Genomic DNA, 16,039 nt, shown 5'->3' with positions numbered 1-16,039 from the left:
TGTTTGCTGCTCTCTAACAAACACGTATGATAAAAAAATTTTAAACAAACAACAAAAGAGCAAAAGACTGTATCACTTAACTTAAAGAAAATAATTTTCAACATTAAGTGTCTGCACAGTAAGACTGGTTCTAAACTCCCTAACTTTAAGACAACATGAGGAGGGTTCAAAAGACAGTCAAAATAACGGAAAAATCATGATCCGTAAAACTGGCAAGATAATTCTTCGTGAATAGTATCCTTAGAGGCCAGTTCACTTCACTGACTTTATGGTAGAGAATAAGTAATTTCGTAGTTCTTTGCCAAAAATATGACAAAAAGTAACCTGTTTGTAGGTCCTCTGAATACGCAGGCCATGGCACAGCACTGCAGGGCTTTCCAACTGGGGGCTGAAAGAATTCTCTGCTTAGGGGAAAGCTTTATCCAAACCTCTTTGCACTTGATATAACATAGAATGTTGAGGAAGGAGGATATTCAAGTGATCCCAGAGGTCACCTGAATTTCACTTATCCCAACTCAAAGTTACTACTCATACAGTCTACCATTTTGCTGAGCTTTGCTTCTTTCTTTTAGTTGTCATCACATAAACCTGGCTAACCATTTAGTTAATGGGAAGGATAAAATATTTTTACTTACAACTTTCAAAGTTGGCTACATTATGCAATTAGTCAAATAGATGAACGTTCATTTGTATCTTTTCTTTATCTATAAGTGGAAAAATCAAGTCATTGGACTTGAAGCTTTTATTTTCCTTCCCTCCCTCCCTGCCCCCATCCCTTTCTTTCTTCTTTCCCTTTTGAGTCAGGGTCTCACTCTGTTGCCTAGGCTGGAGTGCAGTGGCATGATCATGGCTCACTGGAGCCTCGATCTCCTGGCCTCAGGCATTCCTTCCACCTCAGCCTCCTGAGTAGCTGGGACTACAGGTGTGCGCCACCGTGCTGGCTATTTTTTGTACAAACAAGGTTTCACTAAGCTGCCCAGGTTGGTCTTGAACTCCTGGGTTCAAACAATCCTCCCGCCTATGCCTCCCAAAGTGCTGGGATTACAGGCATGAGCCACCAAGCCCAGCAGAAGTTTTCATTTTTAATGAACAGTATGGAGCTAAAACAACACAAAAAATTTTTCCCCCGACATCTAAACCTTCATGTACTCAAAAAAACACTGAACACGATACTGTTAGCAAACCTCGGGTATTATAAAGGAAATGAAACACAGATTAATACTGCAATAATTATATGTGGCTTAAAAGCAAAAGAAACCATAAATAGTTATTAAACTAAATCCATAGCAGTGCTTTTCACAGCCATGATTACATATGAACCAGTGGCTCCTCCTTCTGACTATAATGGGATGGGAATCAGTGATGGGAATCTACTTGGAGTTCTCTAGACCATAGAGAGCCACACTGGGGTTATATCCAAAAATGATCACAAAGATTTTAATCACTTTATAATAACTATACATTGTTTGATATCTAAAAAGCACTCTACTTCATGCTTGGTTAGTGTTGTGAGGTCCAAGGTGCATAACTTCTTGATGAACATCTTTAATAATCATTTGAAATCTCTTCATCCTTAGGTAATGGAAGTCACATTTCCTCAAGCCAACATCCACTGCTGGCAACAGATGCATCAGAACCACCAGAACGAAGGAGATTATTCAATTCACATTTTAAGCCAGCCAAAGAAAATAGAGCTTTAAAAAAGTCTAAGTGTCTGAAGAGACTGTTTTGGCAAATATGGTTTCAAAATATACAAGTCATTAGCTTCTTAATGTGGAAGTCGGACTTTCCCAATGCACAATTTATTACTGGCAAAGGATTCACCAAGCTCTGCCAGTAAAAAGGAGAGAATTGTTGGAAAAGTGATCTATGTACACAATTCCAGTTAAGTTATAAAAGCAATATGTAATTTAGTAAAGGCTTGTGCTGCACTATTATGACAACAAACATTAAATCAAAATCAATTATCTGCCACATTTGGAACACAACAGTATTACTCACTGAAAAATTTTGTATAAAACTTGCTTAAAAAGGGAAAAAAAAAATCAGAAAACGCCAGCAGGTATTCCAGGAACATTCATTAACAACAAGATCCAATTTGGAGATCAATTAATAGATCATAAATCTAGAAAAAACTTCAGATATTATTTTATGTATGATGGAAGTGAGGTCTTAAGAGGTGACATAACCCGAAGGCAAAGCTAAGAAACTATACGCCATGCTGTATCTCAGAAGTACAGGGTAAAAATCTGGGTGTATTCCTAGGTATTCAAATAGTCCCCAGAGAAGTAACTACTTTCTTGAACTATAATCACTCTTTCATCCCACAGAGGTTAGTAATCTAGAAGTGACAGAAAAAGGCACAGAGACCAGAAAGTAAGGTAATGCTTGTTACTCATTCTGTAAACTGGTACTTGTGAAAGTTCAGGGCTATGATGACTTCTGTTCAGAGAGTTTACATTAACTAGTTTTAATTTTCTAGGCTCTAAAGTGGCTTTACAGGTATGTAACAAGCGAAGCAAGGCAAATATAAAAACAGCACATTCCAAGGGATAGCTAGGACCCAGGAAGAGGAAGTCTTGACACAGCTTAGGGAGGAAGCCAAAAGAGATTGTAGTTCATCCTGATATCCAGGAAGTTTGAAATTAAAAAAAAAAAAGTTTTTGTAATCTGCAGGACTTTCTATAATTACTTATCTTAAGTGAATAATCACTACACATTGGCAGTCTGCAAACGCAAGCTTTCTATACTAGAGAAGCTGAAAGGGCTTGAAAAATACTTTTCTGCTTTTATTAGAGGATGAAATGGTTCTAAGAATTATTCAAAGAGGAAGTGGAAGAAAAGGTTAAAAGATTGCCAGGGAGCTGTTAAGCATAAAGATGCTACTGAGAGCTGGGCTCGGTGGCTCAGCCTGTAATCACATGCCTTGGGAGGCTGAGGTGAGTGGATTGCCTGAGCCCACAGGTTCGAGACCCGCCGGGGCAACTTGGTGAGACCTCATCCCTACAATAAATCAAATAATTAGCCGGGCGTGGTAGCGCATGCCTGTAGTTTCAGCTCCTTGGAAGGCTGAGGTAGAAGGATCGCCAGAGCCCAGCAAGTTGAGGCTGCGGTGGCCGGGAGCAGCCACTGCACTCCAGTCTGGGTGATAGAGTGAGACTCTGACTCAAAAAAAAAAAAAAGATGCTACTGAGTAGAAGAGTATCACACCTTTGGGAAAAGATAAGAAACTCAGCATAACTGGAATAAGATTCGACTTACGGAACAGTAACATGTTTTTAAATGACAAGAATCCAAAGGTAAATGAAAAAGACAGAAATCCCATTATTGTCCTTTTACAAGGCAAAAGACCTTATAGTACTATTAATTCCTTTTTGATGATATAGAAATTATTATTTTTAGGAACTCAAGAACAGATTTTTAAACTGTTGGCATAAATATAGCAAATTTTTTTTTTTTTTTCAGAAAAACAGGGACTTTTTTTTTTTTGAGACCATGCTATCTTCCCTTTTGTTAATACAGACACTCCCTGAAAGCTGGAATGCAGGCTTCTGTAACCTGTACAATGGGTAGTAAATTACTCAAGATTATGCCAATAGACAAAGAAGAACGCATTTCATGAATTATGCTGATATTAGTCTTTCTCTACATTAACAACTAAATTTTGAATGGTGATAAGTAAAACTTAGTCACTCCCTGCAGTTGAGAAAAATTGGGTATTTGAATTGAAATCGAAAATCTTGTTGGGAAAGAGCTGCATTTCCAGTATTAAGGTGATTTGTAAAGAAGAAGCTGCCCTCGAGAATTAGTGAGGTTAGGTTCCTCCTCAGTGCCAGGGTCCAAGTCTGTTTTTCTCTCTGTTCATAGTCCTCTGAACCCTGTTATTATTATTTTTCTAAGCAGGATTTATTAAGAGGACAGAAAAGCTCCCACCGTGTGAGGGGATCCAAGGGGGTTGCCCTGAACCCTGTTTTGTCTCAGCTACACGCAAGGACTTGAACCACCTGATCAGAGCAAACAAACGATCAACAGACTAACACAGAAAATAGGAAGGCATACCCTGTCCTGGATATAGAGTACAAAGTTATCTGTGTTCTTCCCATGTCAATGACAGGAATGGAATGATTCAAGGGTACAGACTATAATGGGTTTCTAATGACTCCACTTCGATGAAGCATTTTCGGAAGCAGGGTGGTATTGTCATCTTTTTTCTCCCCCCTGCCTCAGATTTATTTGTACAAATAGCACAGGAGGACACCAGCCCCAGCAGACAGCAGCCTAGGGGTCAAACCAGTCCTTCTGTCCTCATGTTGGCAGACAGAAGCCTCTACTCTGGAGCCTTTGTGGGGGTCTGGGCACCTTGGGGAGCCTGTGCAGGAGCTGGAACTGAAGCTAGAGCTGTAGGTGAAGCTGCGGCCAGGGTCTTCATTTGATCCTTGGCCTTTGGCCGGCAAAGCCTGCGGCCCTTGGCAATACTGGTATGAATATGCTTCCCAAGCTTGGGGTGGGCAATGTATGCAAGTCGAGTAAGCTTGCGGAGAGGACCCTTTGGAACCTTGGGCTCAACCTCCTTGGGCTTTATGAGGACCTTGATAGCCTCAGCACATGAACTGATAGCCTTGGAGTTGTTGGCTTGCATCTTCTTCAGGCCCTCCTTATTGTGCTTCTTGGCAAAGCGCATGTTCCTCAGAAACTTGCGGTCTACCCCCTTAAGAGACTCGCATCTTTGTGATCAGGGTTTCTTGATGCCATTTCTGTGCCATTTTCGGGACTGGTTGTGTGTGGTATGGTTCTTGGACTTGGTTATGTCTGCACTGTAACCTGTGGCTCCTGAAGCACCTGGGACTGGAAGACAGTCGTCTGTTCTGTATGTAAAAATCATAGTTTTGTTTTGTTTTAATTTTATTTATTTTTTATTTTAAAAATGTGGGGTTCAATTCAGGGTTAGGTATACAAATTTTCATTATGCATGTACCCTTGTGGACGAGGTAAAAGTCACAGTTTTGTAAAGGAATGGATATAGAAAGCACAACTAACTATGTAGATAATGCTGAAGAATAATACTTTAGGTGATGACTTATGGCCTTAGAATGATTATACTCCTGGAAAAGTGCTAAGTAGTTTGTAATAACCAAAAGATTATGCTCAGCATACCCACAGGTATGATCAAGGGGCTTTATACTGAAATCAAAAGATTAAAAAATCCTAAATTAAAACTATAAGACTAGATCTGCAAATAACAAATAGAGAAAAAAGGAAAGAAAAACAACAGAACTACCAGAAAATTGGAGGAGAAATGTAAACAAACAGAAAACAAATCCAACAGCCTAGAAAAAAAAAGTGTGTGTGTGTGGGTGCATGCATGTGTGTGTGTGTGTGTACAGAGCAATCCTGAAATTTTAAAGTAAATAAATCTTGGGGATCTCTAACATAGTGAGAATTAACCTATGAATGAGAACTACCATTTGAAAGAAATATCTTACAATGTTTTACAAAAGGAAGACAATAACTGTAAGTTAATATACATGCACATATGTGAAAATTCTTGAACATCAGATAAGAAACCCCAAGTAAGGCAAAAATTGTAGTATCAGATGAAGCATCCTTTTTGGCCATTAGATCAGACCAAGGATTTAGATAAAGCTAAGCTAAAACACTGTACACAAGCACATAGGTAAGATACAGACTTGATGGGGAACATTACCTAGCTACATGCTACATGTACTAGAAGCTTAATTGTGTCCAAGTCAAACCATCTGGTAAAGTCTTAAATTGCTGTGCTGAAATGTAATTCTTCAACAGATAAAGGAAGCAATGAGGGACACTGATTTAACTATTTTATACTTAAGTTTGAGCAGAAATGATAAGTGACAGAAACTCTGGTAGTGACCAGTCAAAGAAAGAGCCTATGTCTGTTGCTGCAATGTTGACAGCACTCATCATGTTTAATTTAAGATGTGTGCTCATGAGGTGTACTTCAGAAAAAGAAGGGTAGATTTATAGAGGGTTCAATAATCATAATCCAAAGAACAATGATTGGCAGATCCATGTCAGTCTTGAGGAAGAGCTCTATTTGGCCTGTTCCTGGTTTGGTCCTACAAAACATTTTAAATGAATAACTTGAAGAAATGGGAACATACTTACACATTTCCAGGTAATGCAAAGCTAGGAAGGAGAATTAATATGCTGGATTAAATAGTCCATGCAACTAATATTGATTGAGCACCTTTATGGGTAAGGTGTTGAAATGAATTCAATGATTCATCAAGACATCATTTTTCCTACCGTGGTTCCATTTTTCAACTGGGGATATAAAAATATGTACAAATAAAAATAGTAGAAGATATGAAGTGATAAATTCCAGAAAGAATACAGATAAAGTGGTTGAATAGTCAATGAAGGGAGATATTACTTCTAGCTTTGTGTGTTGATGGCTTCAGAATCTGGGAAGATTTAGTGGAAGCATTCATAGCAACATGTTAGATGAATACAATTTAAACATGTAATAATAAAGAGAAGGAGAATCTTCTGAGGCGAAAAGGCATAAAGCTTATACAGGGAAATGTTTGTTGGTTTTGTCTGATAAAGAATGGAATTCAAGGCCGAGCATAGTGGCTGAAGTCTGTAATCCCAGTACTTTGGGAGGCCAGGGTAAGAGGACTGCCTGAGCCCACGGGTTTGAGACCAGGCTGGGCAACTTAGTGAGACCTCATCTCTACAATAAATAAAAAAATTAGCCGGGCATGGTAGTGCATGCTTGTAGTTCTGGTTAGTTGGAAGGCTAAGGTGGAAGGGTCGCTTGAGCCCAGCAGGTCAAGACTGGGGTGGCTGTGAGCATGCTACTGCACTCTAGCCTGGACAATGGAGTAAGACTCCAACTCAAAAAAAAAAAAAAAGAAAAGAAGAAGAATGGAATTCAGGACAGAGAGTAATAGGAAATAAAGTTGGGTAATAAGATTATGGGATACAGGTTGGCACAATAAGCTAAAACCAATAAAATTACCTTGGATGAACTTCTAGTTTTAGAATGGCTGTTTGGTGATGCGTCCCTCTTTCTTTTTTTTGACTCAGAGTCTCACTCTGTCACTCAGGTTGGAGTGTAGTAGCACACTCACAGCCACCGCAGCCCTGATCTGCTGGGCTCAGATGAACCTTCCGCCTCAGCCTTCCAAGTAGCTGGAACCACAGGCATGCGCCACCACACCTGGCTAATTTTATGCTCCCTTCTTTCTTCTTGAAGACCACCCCAAACAATTAGAAATAGAACATAACCTCCAGCTTTAATGACTAACAGGCATATATGAACCACATTACCTGAAAATTGAGATAGAAAACTAAATATTTTAAAACAGTTCTTAATCAGAAGAATGATTGATGTTAGCATAGCAAAAAGAAGGCCAAGTCCACGTGCCTGAAGAGGGAGACACCTCAAAGAAGCAGTACTTCTAGAACCCTTAAAATACTTAGAAAATAAAAACACCCATACTGCAGGCTGAAATGAGACAAAGGGTTGCAAAAGAAATATTTGGCTAAAATTAGAACAACTCTGAGGTAGAAAAAACGGAATTCCTGATCATACTCAGTGACATAAAGCAAAAAGGATGGGCTGGGGTTAATGCCAAGTACTGCCATAGAGTTAAGGCTTTGAAACAAAAACAAACAGTTATTTATTTTCTTAGATATTTAAAAATTTAAAACACTTAAATAATGTTAATATACAGTTTTAAATATTTTTAAACAGTTCTTAATCAGAAGTGTTTATTCCAAAATACAAATGCTCTGTGTACCAAGTTCCAACTCTGGAGATTCTAATTTTGTAGGATAGAGCCCAGGAGTTTCATTTTAGAAGTTTCTCATTCTGAAAACAACCGAGAGCATGTGAAAAAGAAATCTATCACCAAAACGTATCAAGAGGTAAAATGAAAGAGAAAATGACAGGCATTTTCATTCATAGGTAAATACTATATTCCAGGTATAGTTTTAAGAATTTGGAATAGTGCAGACCAAAAAATTCCTTGTGAACTAGGAGAAGAGACACAAAGTAAACATGTAAAATATGTAGAGTGTTGGAAGCTTACATAAAGAAAAATAGTGCAGGGAAGGGGAAAGGGAATTGGGTCAGAGGACGATGCAGTTTAAAATAGGGTGGCCAAGAAAGGCTTCAGTTGAAGACAATATTTGAATAAAGATTTGAAGGAAGTGAGAACAAACCACTAAGCCATCTGGGGAAAAGTATTTCAGGTAGAGAGAGTAGCTGATGCAAAAGGCCCCAAGACAGGAGACTGCTAATATTCACTCAAGGGACAGAAAGGGGGTCAGTAGAGCTGGAGAAGAGTGAGGGAGGATATGAGATCATAAAAGTTAAAAAAAAAAAAAAGAAAAAGAAAAAGAAAAAAAGATAATAAAGGTAACGGGGGCTCAATTGTATAGGTTCGCATGGGTCTGTGAAGGACTCTGGCAGTGAGACGGTAAGCCATGTGATTAAAAAAATGGCTATTTAAAGGGCCATTTATTTTATACACACACACATATGTATACATATATATGTACATACACATATGACTCTGAAAAGCGATGAAACTTGTATAGGTAAGCAATAACAAAAACACAAATTATAAGTGGTGTCTCGAAACCTTAGCTGGCTAAATTAATCTACACAGTATCTAATATAGTAACTTAAAGTGTTTAATAAATATTTGTGGAATAAATGAATGATGAATTTATAATGAAAAGGAAAAGAGTTTAAGGCTTTATAAAATCAAAGGCAATGTATTAAGAATATAACATGGGCAACTCCTTCAGGTCCCCTCCCACTGTGGGAGCTTTTCTGTCCTCTCAATAAATCCTGCTTTCTCACTTAAAAAAAAAGAATATAACATATACTAAAATACAGTCTTTCATAAAAGATTTCAGGGCATTCGTACAGATATCATCCACAGATTTTCTCATTTCATACCTTACATAGGTTAGGCAAGAAGGGACTAACATAAAAAGTCTTTAAGAGTCATTTTGAAGCTTTTCCTCTTTGCTTAAAAGAGTTAAACACACAGTTTTTAACAAATCTATCTTTCATGCCTAGGCTTTCCTGGCTTCTAGCTTAGAAAATGCATTCATCATGATTCATACTCAATTTGGCTCTGCTTTATTCTTATTAACTAAAAACTTCATATATTTTCATCCCAAAGTCTGGTTTATATATTTCTGAACTGACTGTCAATACCCTGGACTCTGGGTTTCTGGAAAAAAAAGGCATTTTGAAAGTGACAAATCCACTTCTGATAATTAGAGAAAGTGAATGTGCTTTCTTTCCCCCCACTGTCACCACTGTAGTTTCTAAGTGAGCCAACTCTCTCTGGTTGTCAGAGAATATTTGCTTTAAAATTATCTGATGATAAATAATCTCATGGAAAGCAAAATAAAACAATTCTTTAGTATTTTTACTATATATCTTTTGTCTGACAATAGAATCTTACAAAAGTATTATTTTATTAACGGAACATGAAAAGCTACCTTCTTCAACCACTGAAACAGAACTTTCTAAAGAAATGAAATTAACTTCTGCTGTTACAGACAACTGTAAATATTTCCGGTATCATACCACGTTATGATTTGATAGAAAATAACGTGAATTCTGAAGTAATAGACTATTAAAAGCTTTACCTTATATGGCCAACAGATCATTGGGAAATGAACATCAGAAAAAATATATTTAAAAAACAAACATTATTTGTGCTAGCACATGGAATTAAGCCAAATGATTTACCAAATGAACAGTCTACTTTCATTCCTTTCTGATATATCCAAGATTTGCATTGGTAACTTTGAATAAACAAAAAAAGTTACATAAGTCTATATTAAACTATGTTCATGTGACGTGTGTGATCAATTCTAATGAGAAAGATTTGATTTCTGGTTACTTTTATTGGGGTATTAATTAGAATAGGAAAGAAGTAAGAGAGTAGAAAACTTGGTCACTCAGTTTAGCAGTTTTCTCAGATTGAAAAAATAACAATGAAACCTCCAGGGTTAAGAATTTCAAATGAGGCTGCTGGACAGAGAAGACAGACCAAATTAGCTTACCACTTGAACCATTTTGAGATATCTGGCATATCTTGGATCCTTGGCTACAGTTAAGATATTTTCTGCTGATACTTCACTTTCCTGTGGTCCAGAGTCTTGTGTACTGTTCTGCTGTAGAGAGTATTTTGTATAAATCTTTAGACAATTCACAAAAGGGGTCCATCATGTTACTTAAAAGGGATGTTTTCTTTCCATAATTCTAAGGCAATAGATAGCAGAAAAAAATCATATTTCCAAATTTAGATACCAATAATTTAATTATGAGATATGTTTCCAGATTGTACAGATACTTAAGTAAGACTTCAGAGGAGGTTACACTTAATATCAACATTATACTGTTCCTTAAGATGTCAATATATTCATGCATTAAAAAATTCTGCTTTGTTTGTTCTCAGGGTGCTGATATAAAGCATGAATTATATAGGTAGATATACTATTTTTTAAAATAAAATTTTAAAGAAAGCTAATAAAACTATTTGATTTGCCAGTTGTTCAACTCTGACAGTGAACTGATTTCCTGGGTGGTTACCATCTACCTGATTGATCTCCTTATTTATGAAATCATCTTATTCTAAGTGGAAGTGGCTCTTCTAACTTTTTAGATAGCAATTCCTGGAGAATTTGTGCAAGAGAAGCCAGTTTGTCAGACAAAATTGTCTGGTTTTGTACACTTCAGCTACTGATAGAACTATTAATAGTAACATTGTCCACAGAGTGGTTAAGATTAAATACTAAATGCTACTTACAATGAAGAATACTGGGAAATGGTCTTTTTAAATAAAATGCTTTTGTTTCACAGACAGTTCTCACTTTGCATGGTGCTGTGTTAACTGAACTTATCCTTATCAAAACCCTATCCTTGCTGTACAAAGCTAGGATTGCCCATATACAGTACAGTATTTGATTTTTCTATTAAACTGAACATTTAGAATAAGCCACTTGTGTGACTCTCACTCATCATATGTATACAAGTATTAAGAGAAATTTCCTTAATAGAATTACTTTATGTCTATATATCGATGCTAAGATGTAGATAAATCAATAAACAATTATCTTTAAATGTTCACAGTCTTTAGACTATGAATGTGAATGATATATTAAAGTTTTTCCCCAGATAATTAAAAATATAAATTAAATCTGCCAAAAACTCTGAAGCAAATAAAACATCCAAAAATCCTTCAGGTTTCTCCTGTTGTATGATACTGTTGAGTGTTACAAGAATATATGTATTCATAATATATATATATTATATATTCATATATAATATACACAAATGCAAAAACCCCCAAACATTGTCAATTACATTACAAAGTTCAAGCAATATTCAAGTATGTTTTTAAAATTTTATGAACATTAAACTCATATAACAGCACAATGAAGCAAATGAGAACTACATTCCGGTCTAACGGATTTGAACCCCCAATTATTATTTCTGCCTACCAACCAAGACCTCAACAAAGTTTAATCATGTAGTGTCTTAAACCTTTGCTTTCTGACTGTTCCATTAAATCCTCTACCATATCTCTCAACTGTCCTTCATTTTATTCTCAATCTCAACTTGCACAATTGGATATTCTATTGTGAATGATAAAATCTGAACCATAAAATTAAAGTTGCAGAAAAACCAGTATACCCACCTTGAGTCTTTGACTCATGTATAGATTAGAAAGTGATAAATAGATTTTTTTTAAAGTGCATGATTATCTTTTATGTGATAATTGAGTTGACTGTGATGTCAATGGGAACTCTGCATTGAGCAATTAGTACTTAAGCCTTTTCCAAAATATTTTATATAAAATATACCAAGTAATAACAATAAAGAATGAGAGGTTGTTGTGAATATTAAGAGCACGCTAAATAGTTACTTTATTAAGTTAATCAACACACAACTTCATCACAATTTTTTTAAACTTTGGAAGCCAATAGAACTTCATAAATCTAAATAAATTAATACAGAATACAATTTTCAAATAAAATTGCTAGAGATAGACAGAGATATACTGGGCCATTCTGAATTTGTAAAGTACACAAAGAGATTCAACTATGATAACTGGTATTCAATTTTTGGGGACCTTAAATAGGTGAGGACCAAAACAACTGCATAAGAGCTTTAAAATACATGTTACAGATTGGCATTCATAATAGCACCTGGAAAAAAAACTAATATTCAAAGCTAGACAGATATCACTTAAAAATTTTATGGAAGCATATGACAACCATATCCGTCCAAGATTAACTACTAGGTAGAGTAGAAATATTTTATTTTTCTTTTTAAAAATTTTTATTGAGCCGGGTTCAGTGGCTCAGCCTGTAATCCCGTGCCTTTGGGAGGCCGAGGTGAGTGGATTGCCTGAGCCCGCGGGTTCGAGACCCGCCTGGGCAGGCGAGACCTCATCTCTACAGTAAATCAAAAAAATTAGCCGGGCGTGGTAGCACGCGTCTGTAATTCTGGCTACTTGGAAGGCTGAGGCAGAAGGATCTCCGGAGCCCAGCAGGTCGAGGCTGTGGTGGCCAAGAGCGGCCACTGCACTCCAGTCTGGGCGACAGAGTGAGACTCCAACTCACAAAAAGAAAAAAAAAAAATTTTTATTGAAGAGACAAGGTCTTGCTCTGCTACCCAGGCTAGAATGTGATGGTGTGATCATGGTTCATTGTAACCTCAAACTCCTAGGTTCAAGTGATCCTTGTACCTTGGCTTCCCTAGTAACTAGGATTACAGGTGTATGCCACTACGCCCGATGAATTTTTTAAAACTTTTTTGTAGAGATAGGGTCTTACTATGTTGCACAGTCTGATCTCAAACTCCTGGCCCAAAATATTTTCTTAACCCTTTTCACTTGTCCCCTCTGAGGCGATATAGTAAATCTAACAAAACACTCAGATGTTCTCTTTCTGGGGACATAAAGAGATTGCTGGTGATTATACAGGGAAGACTTATGCCAGAGCAAATTTTTAAAAAATGTATGTTTCTTTGAAGTTTTCCATTCAAATTGCACAGAAAAGCAAATAAAGAGATGGAATATATACTGAGATATACATTAAAAAATTATCAGCTGGCATTATGTGGAAAGAGAATGTCCTTCCACATTATCGTCAAACAACTGACAGGACAATAAGTTACATATTATTAATGAAAGAGGAAGAAACCAAGACTGCATTGTCTGCTCAAATAGAAAAACACCAGGTGGAAGATGCCAAACAAAATATTATTGCACAACATGTATCAACGAGCCTGCAATACATGTCAGCAACCATTTTACATGTTGCTATGTGTTAGAAAAATATGCGATATAAAATTTTGATTTTTTAGTCATAACTAAGCTCCTCAATGTCCAAAATTCCATTATAATCCAAATATCATTACAAGAAAATAATTGGTTCCAATGTTATACTATTTAATATGAAGTGATTTGTTTTTCACTATATCATAAAAAAGTACAATTGCATTGCTGGTAGCTGTGATCCATGAGATGTCTCCAAATGAAAAAGGTCTTAATATTCTTTACAGATGTCTTTAAAGGATAGTTCATATTTAATTGAGAGACCCTTGTAGCATTAAAGTCCTCTATAACATCTGGATTTCTTCTTGTATATTATATATATTTCAATATATATTCCATAATAATGGAATTTGCTATATTAATTAAATGGGTGTTAAATTTTTAATATCTAATTAAGTAAATGATCACCTAACAAATTACCCAGATACATACTATATCTAAATATATGAACCCTCTCAAAGGGTCTCAGAGTTCACATCCTCAATGTTTAATAAATTGAACACAGGCAGTGGAGACAGTGTAGCATAGTGTAGCAGTGAGAGCTAGGGCTCTTGGCAACAGTCTGTCTGGGTTAAAATTCCAGCTGTTACATTACTGTTCCATCTTCAGCAAATTGGTTAACCTCTATGACCTCATTTGACCCATCTGTAAAGTAGGACTGATAATTGCTTATATCATAGGACTGCTGTGAAGAGTAAGTGAATCAAATTATAAAAGTGCCCATGCCCTGGCACACAGTAGGTACACTGAGTGTTGGCTATTGTCATCATTGTTAACATCCATGATGATCTAAAAAATATCCTGTGGAAAGTACCTCTAGGTACAGGCTGGGGTGTGGTGGCTCACCTTTGTAATTCCAGCACTTTGGGAGGCCAAGCCTGTACAACATAGCAAGACCCCTATCACTACACAAAACTTTTAAAAGTTGGTCAGATGTGGTGGCATGCACCTGTAATTCCAGCTACTCTGGGGCTGAGGCAGGAGGATCACCTGAGTCCAGGAGCTTGAGGTCACTGCACTCCAGTCTGGGCAACAGAGCAATACCCTGATCCTGTCTCCCCCCCCAAATATATATATCTCTAGGTATAAATGCAGAAATCCATTATATAGGAAGTCTATTTGTTTATTTACTATGCTGGGCCACCATTCTGGTGATTATCTTATTCTGGGTTTTAATACCTCATAGAGACCCACTGGAGATTGTCTTTCTCAAATAACAAAAACTTTTTATATTTTGAAATAATAAGTAATAAAGAATTTAAACTTATACAGAAGTATAAATGAACACTAGGATATAAAAGTCAACCGTGAAAGGCTGGGTGTGGTGGCTCATACCTATAATCCCAGCACTTTGGGAGGCTGAAGTGAGAGTTTTGCCTGAGCCCACGGGTTCGAGACCAGCCTGGGCAACTTGGTGAGACCTCATTTCTACAATAAATCAAAAACATTAGCCAGGCCTGGTGACTCGTGCCTGTAGTTCCAGCTACTTGAAAGACTAAAGGTGGAAGGATCACCTGAGCCCAGCAGGTGGAGGCTCCGGTGGACGGGAGCATGCCATTGCCCTCCAGTCTGGGTGACTAAGTAAGACTCTAACTCAAAAAAACAAAACAAAACAAAAAGCCAAACATAAAGTGTGGCTCTTAGTAGGATGCTGATTCAAACAAATCAACTCCAAAAACGTACTTTTTGACAATTCATTTTTCTAATATCTGTAACTCTCAAATTCAAGATCCCCCAAGTCACCTAGAGATCTTGTTAAGATGCATATTCTGACTTGGCAGTTCTGGGTGGAGCCTGAAACTCTTCGCCTCTCGAAAGTCCTCCTCAGGGCACGACCCTGCACTCAGTCCAAGAGGCATCCTTTGAGTAACAAGGGGTTTGAATATGATACCAGGAAGTTACTGTTAAGTATACTATCTATGATAAAGGCAGTTATTTAAGAAAAATGTTACATAAGAAAATGCCAAAACTTCTCAGAGATGCTCAAGGAATTATGCGGGGTAAAATGGGATTCATTTCAGCAAGTGGCAATAATGATAGATGAAGCAATTGTGACAAAAATCTTTTTTTTTTTTTTTTGAGTTGGAATCTCACTCTGTCACCCAGACTGGAGTGCAGTGGCCGCTCCCGGACACCACAGCCTCGGCCTGCTGGGCTCCGGCGATCCTTCCGCCTCAGCCTTCGAAGTAGCCGGAATTACAGGCACATGCTACCACGCCCGGCTGATTTTTTGATTTATTGTAGAGATGAGGTCTTGCCTACCCAGGCGGATCTCAAACCCGCGGGCTCAGGCCATCCACTCACCTCAGCCTCCCAAAGGCGTGGGATTTCAGGCTGAGCCACCGAGCCCGGCTTTGTGACAAAAATCTTAATAGATGTATCCAGGTAACAAGCATTTGAATATTTACTGTACTATTCTATTTTTGTGTATGTTTAAAAATTTTATAATACAACATTTTGAAAGCATATTTCTTGTTTGTTTTTATTTTTATTTACTTATTTATTTATTTTTGAGTTGGGAGTCTCACTTGATCGCCCAGGCTACCCCAGCGTCGAGCAGCTGGGCACCGGTGATCCTTCTGCCTCAGCCTTCCAAGTAGCTGGAACTACAGGTGCATGCTACCACACCGGCTAAGTTTTTATTTATTGTAGAGGTAGGTCTCGCCAAATTGCCCAGA

The 16,039-nt window shown here is 37.3% G+C and overlaps 1 protein-coding gene across 4 annotated transcripts in view; it reads right to left on the bottom strand.

Moving 5' to 3' along the window:
* The window catches only part of WASHC3 (WASH complex subunit 3), a 51,229-nt gene that overhangs the window by 21,164 nt on the left and 14,026 nt on the right, over positions 1 to 16,039 (bottom strand). For 2 of the 4 annotated variants that reach the window (XM_008056498.1, XM_008056500.1), the window contains exon 5: positions 10,081 to 10,191. The exons of 1 other annotated variant lie outside the window; for it this stretch is intronic. In XM_008056498.1, coding sequence (XP_008054689.1) covers positions 10,081 to 10,191 — 111 coding nt within the window. The remainder of the gene's footprint in view (positions 1 to 10,080; positions 10,192 to 16,039) is intronic. One more of the 4 variants, XM_008056499.1, reaches the window with a different exon arrangement.

This window comes from Carlito syrichta, unplaced genomic scaffold (genome assembly GCF_000164805.1).
Source record: "Carlito syrichta isolate Samal-C Ts95f unplaced genomic scaffold, Tarsius_syrichta-2.0.1 Scaffold302384, whole genome shotgun sequence".
Taxonomy (NCBI): Eukaryota; Metazoa; Chordata; class Mammalia; order Primates; family Tarsiidae; genus Carlito; species Carlito syrichta.
The sequence above is the reverse complement of the archived record's forward strand: the minus strand, read 5'-3'. Positions and strand labels throughout refer to the sequence as shown.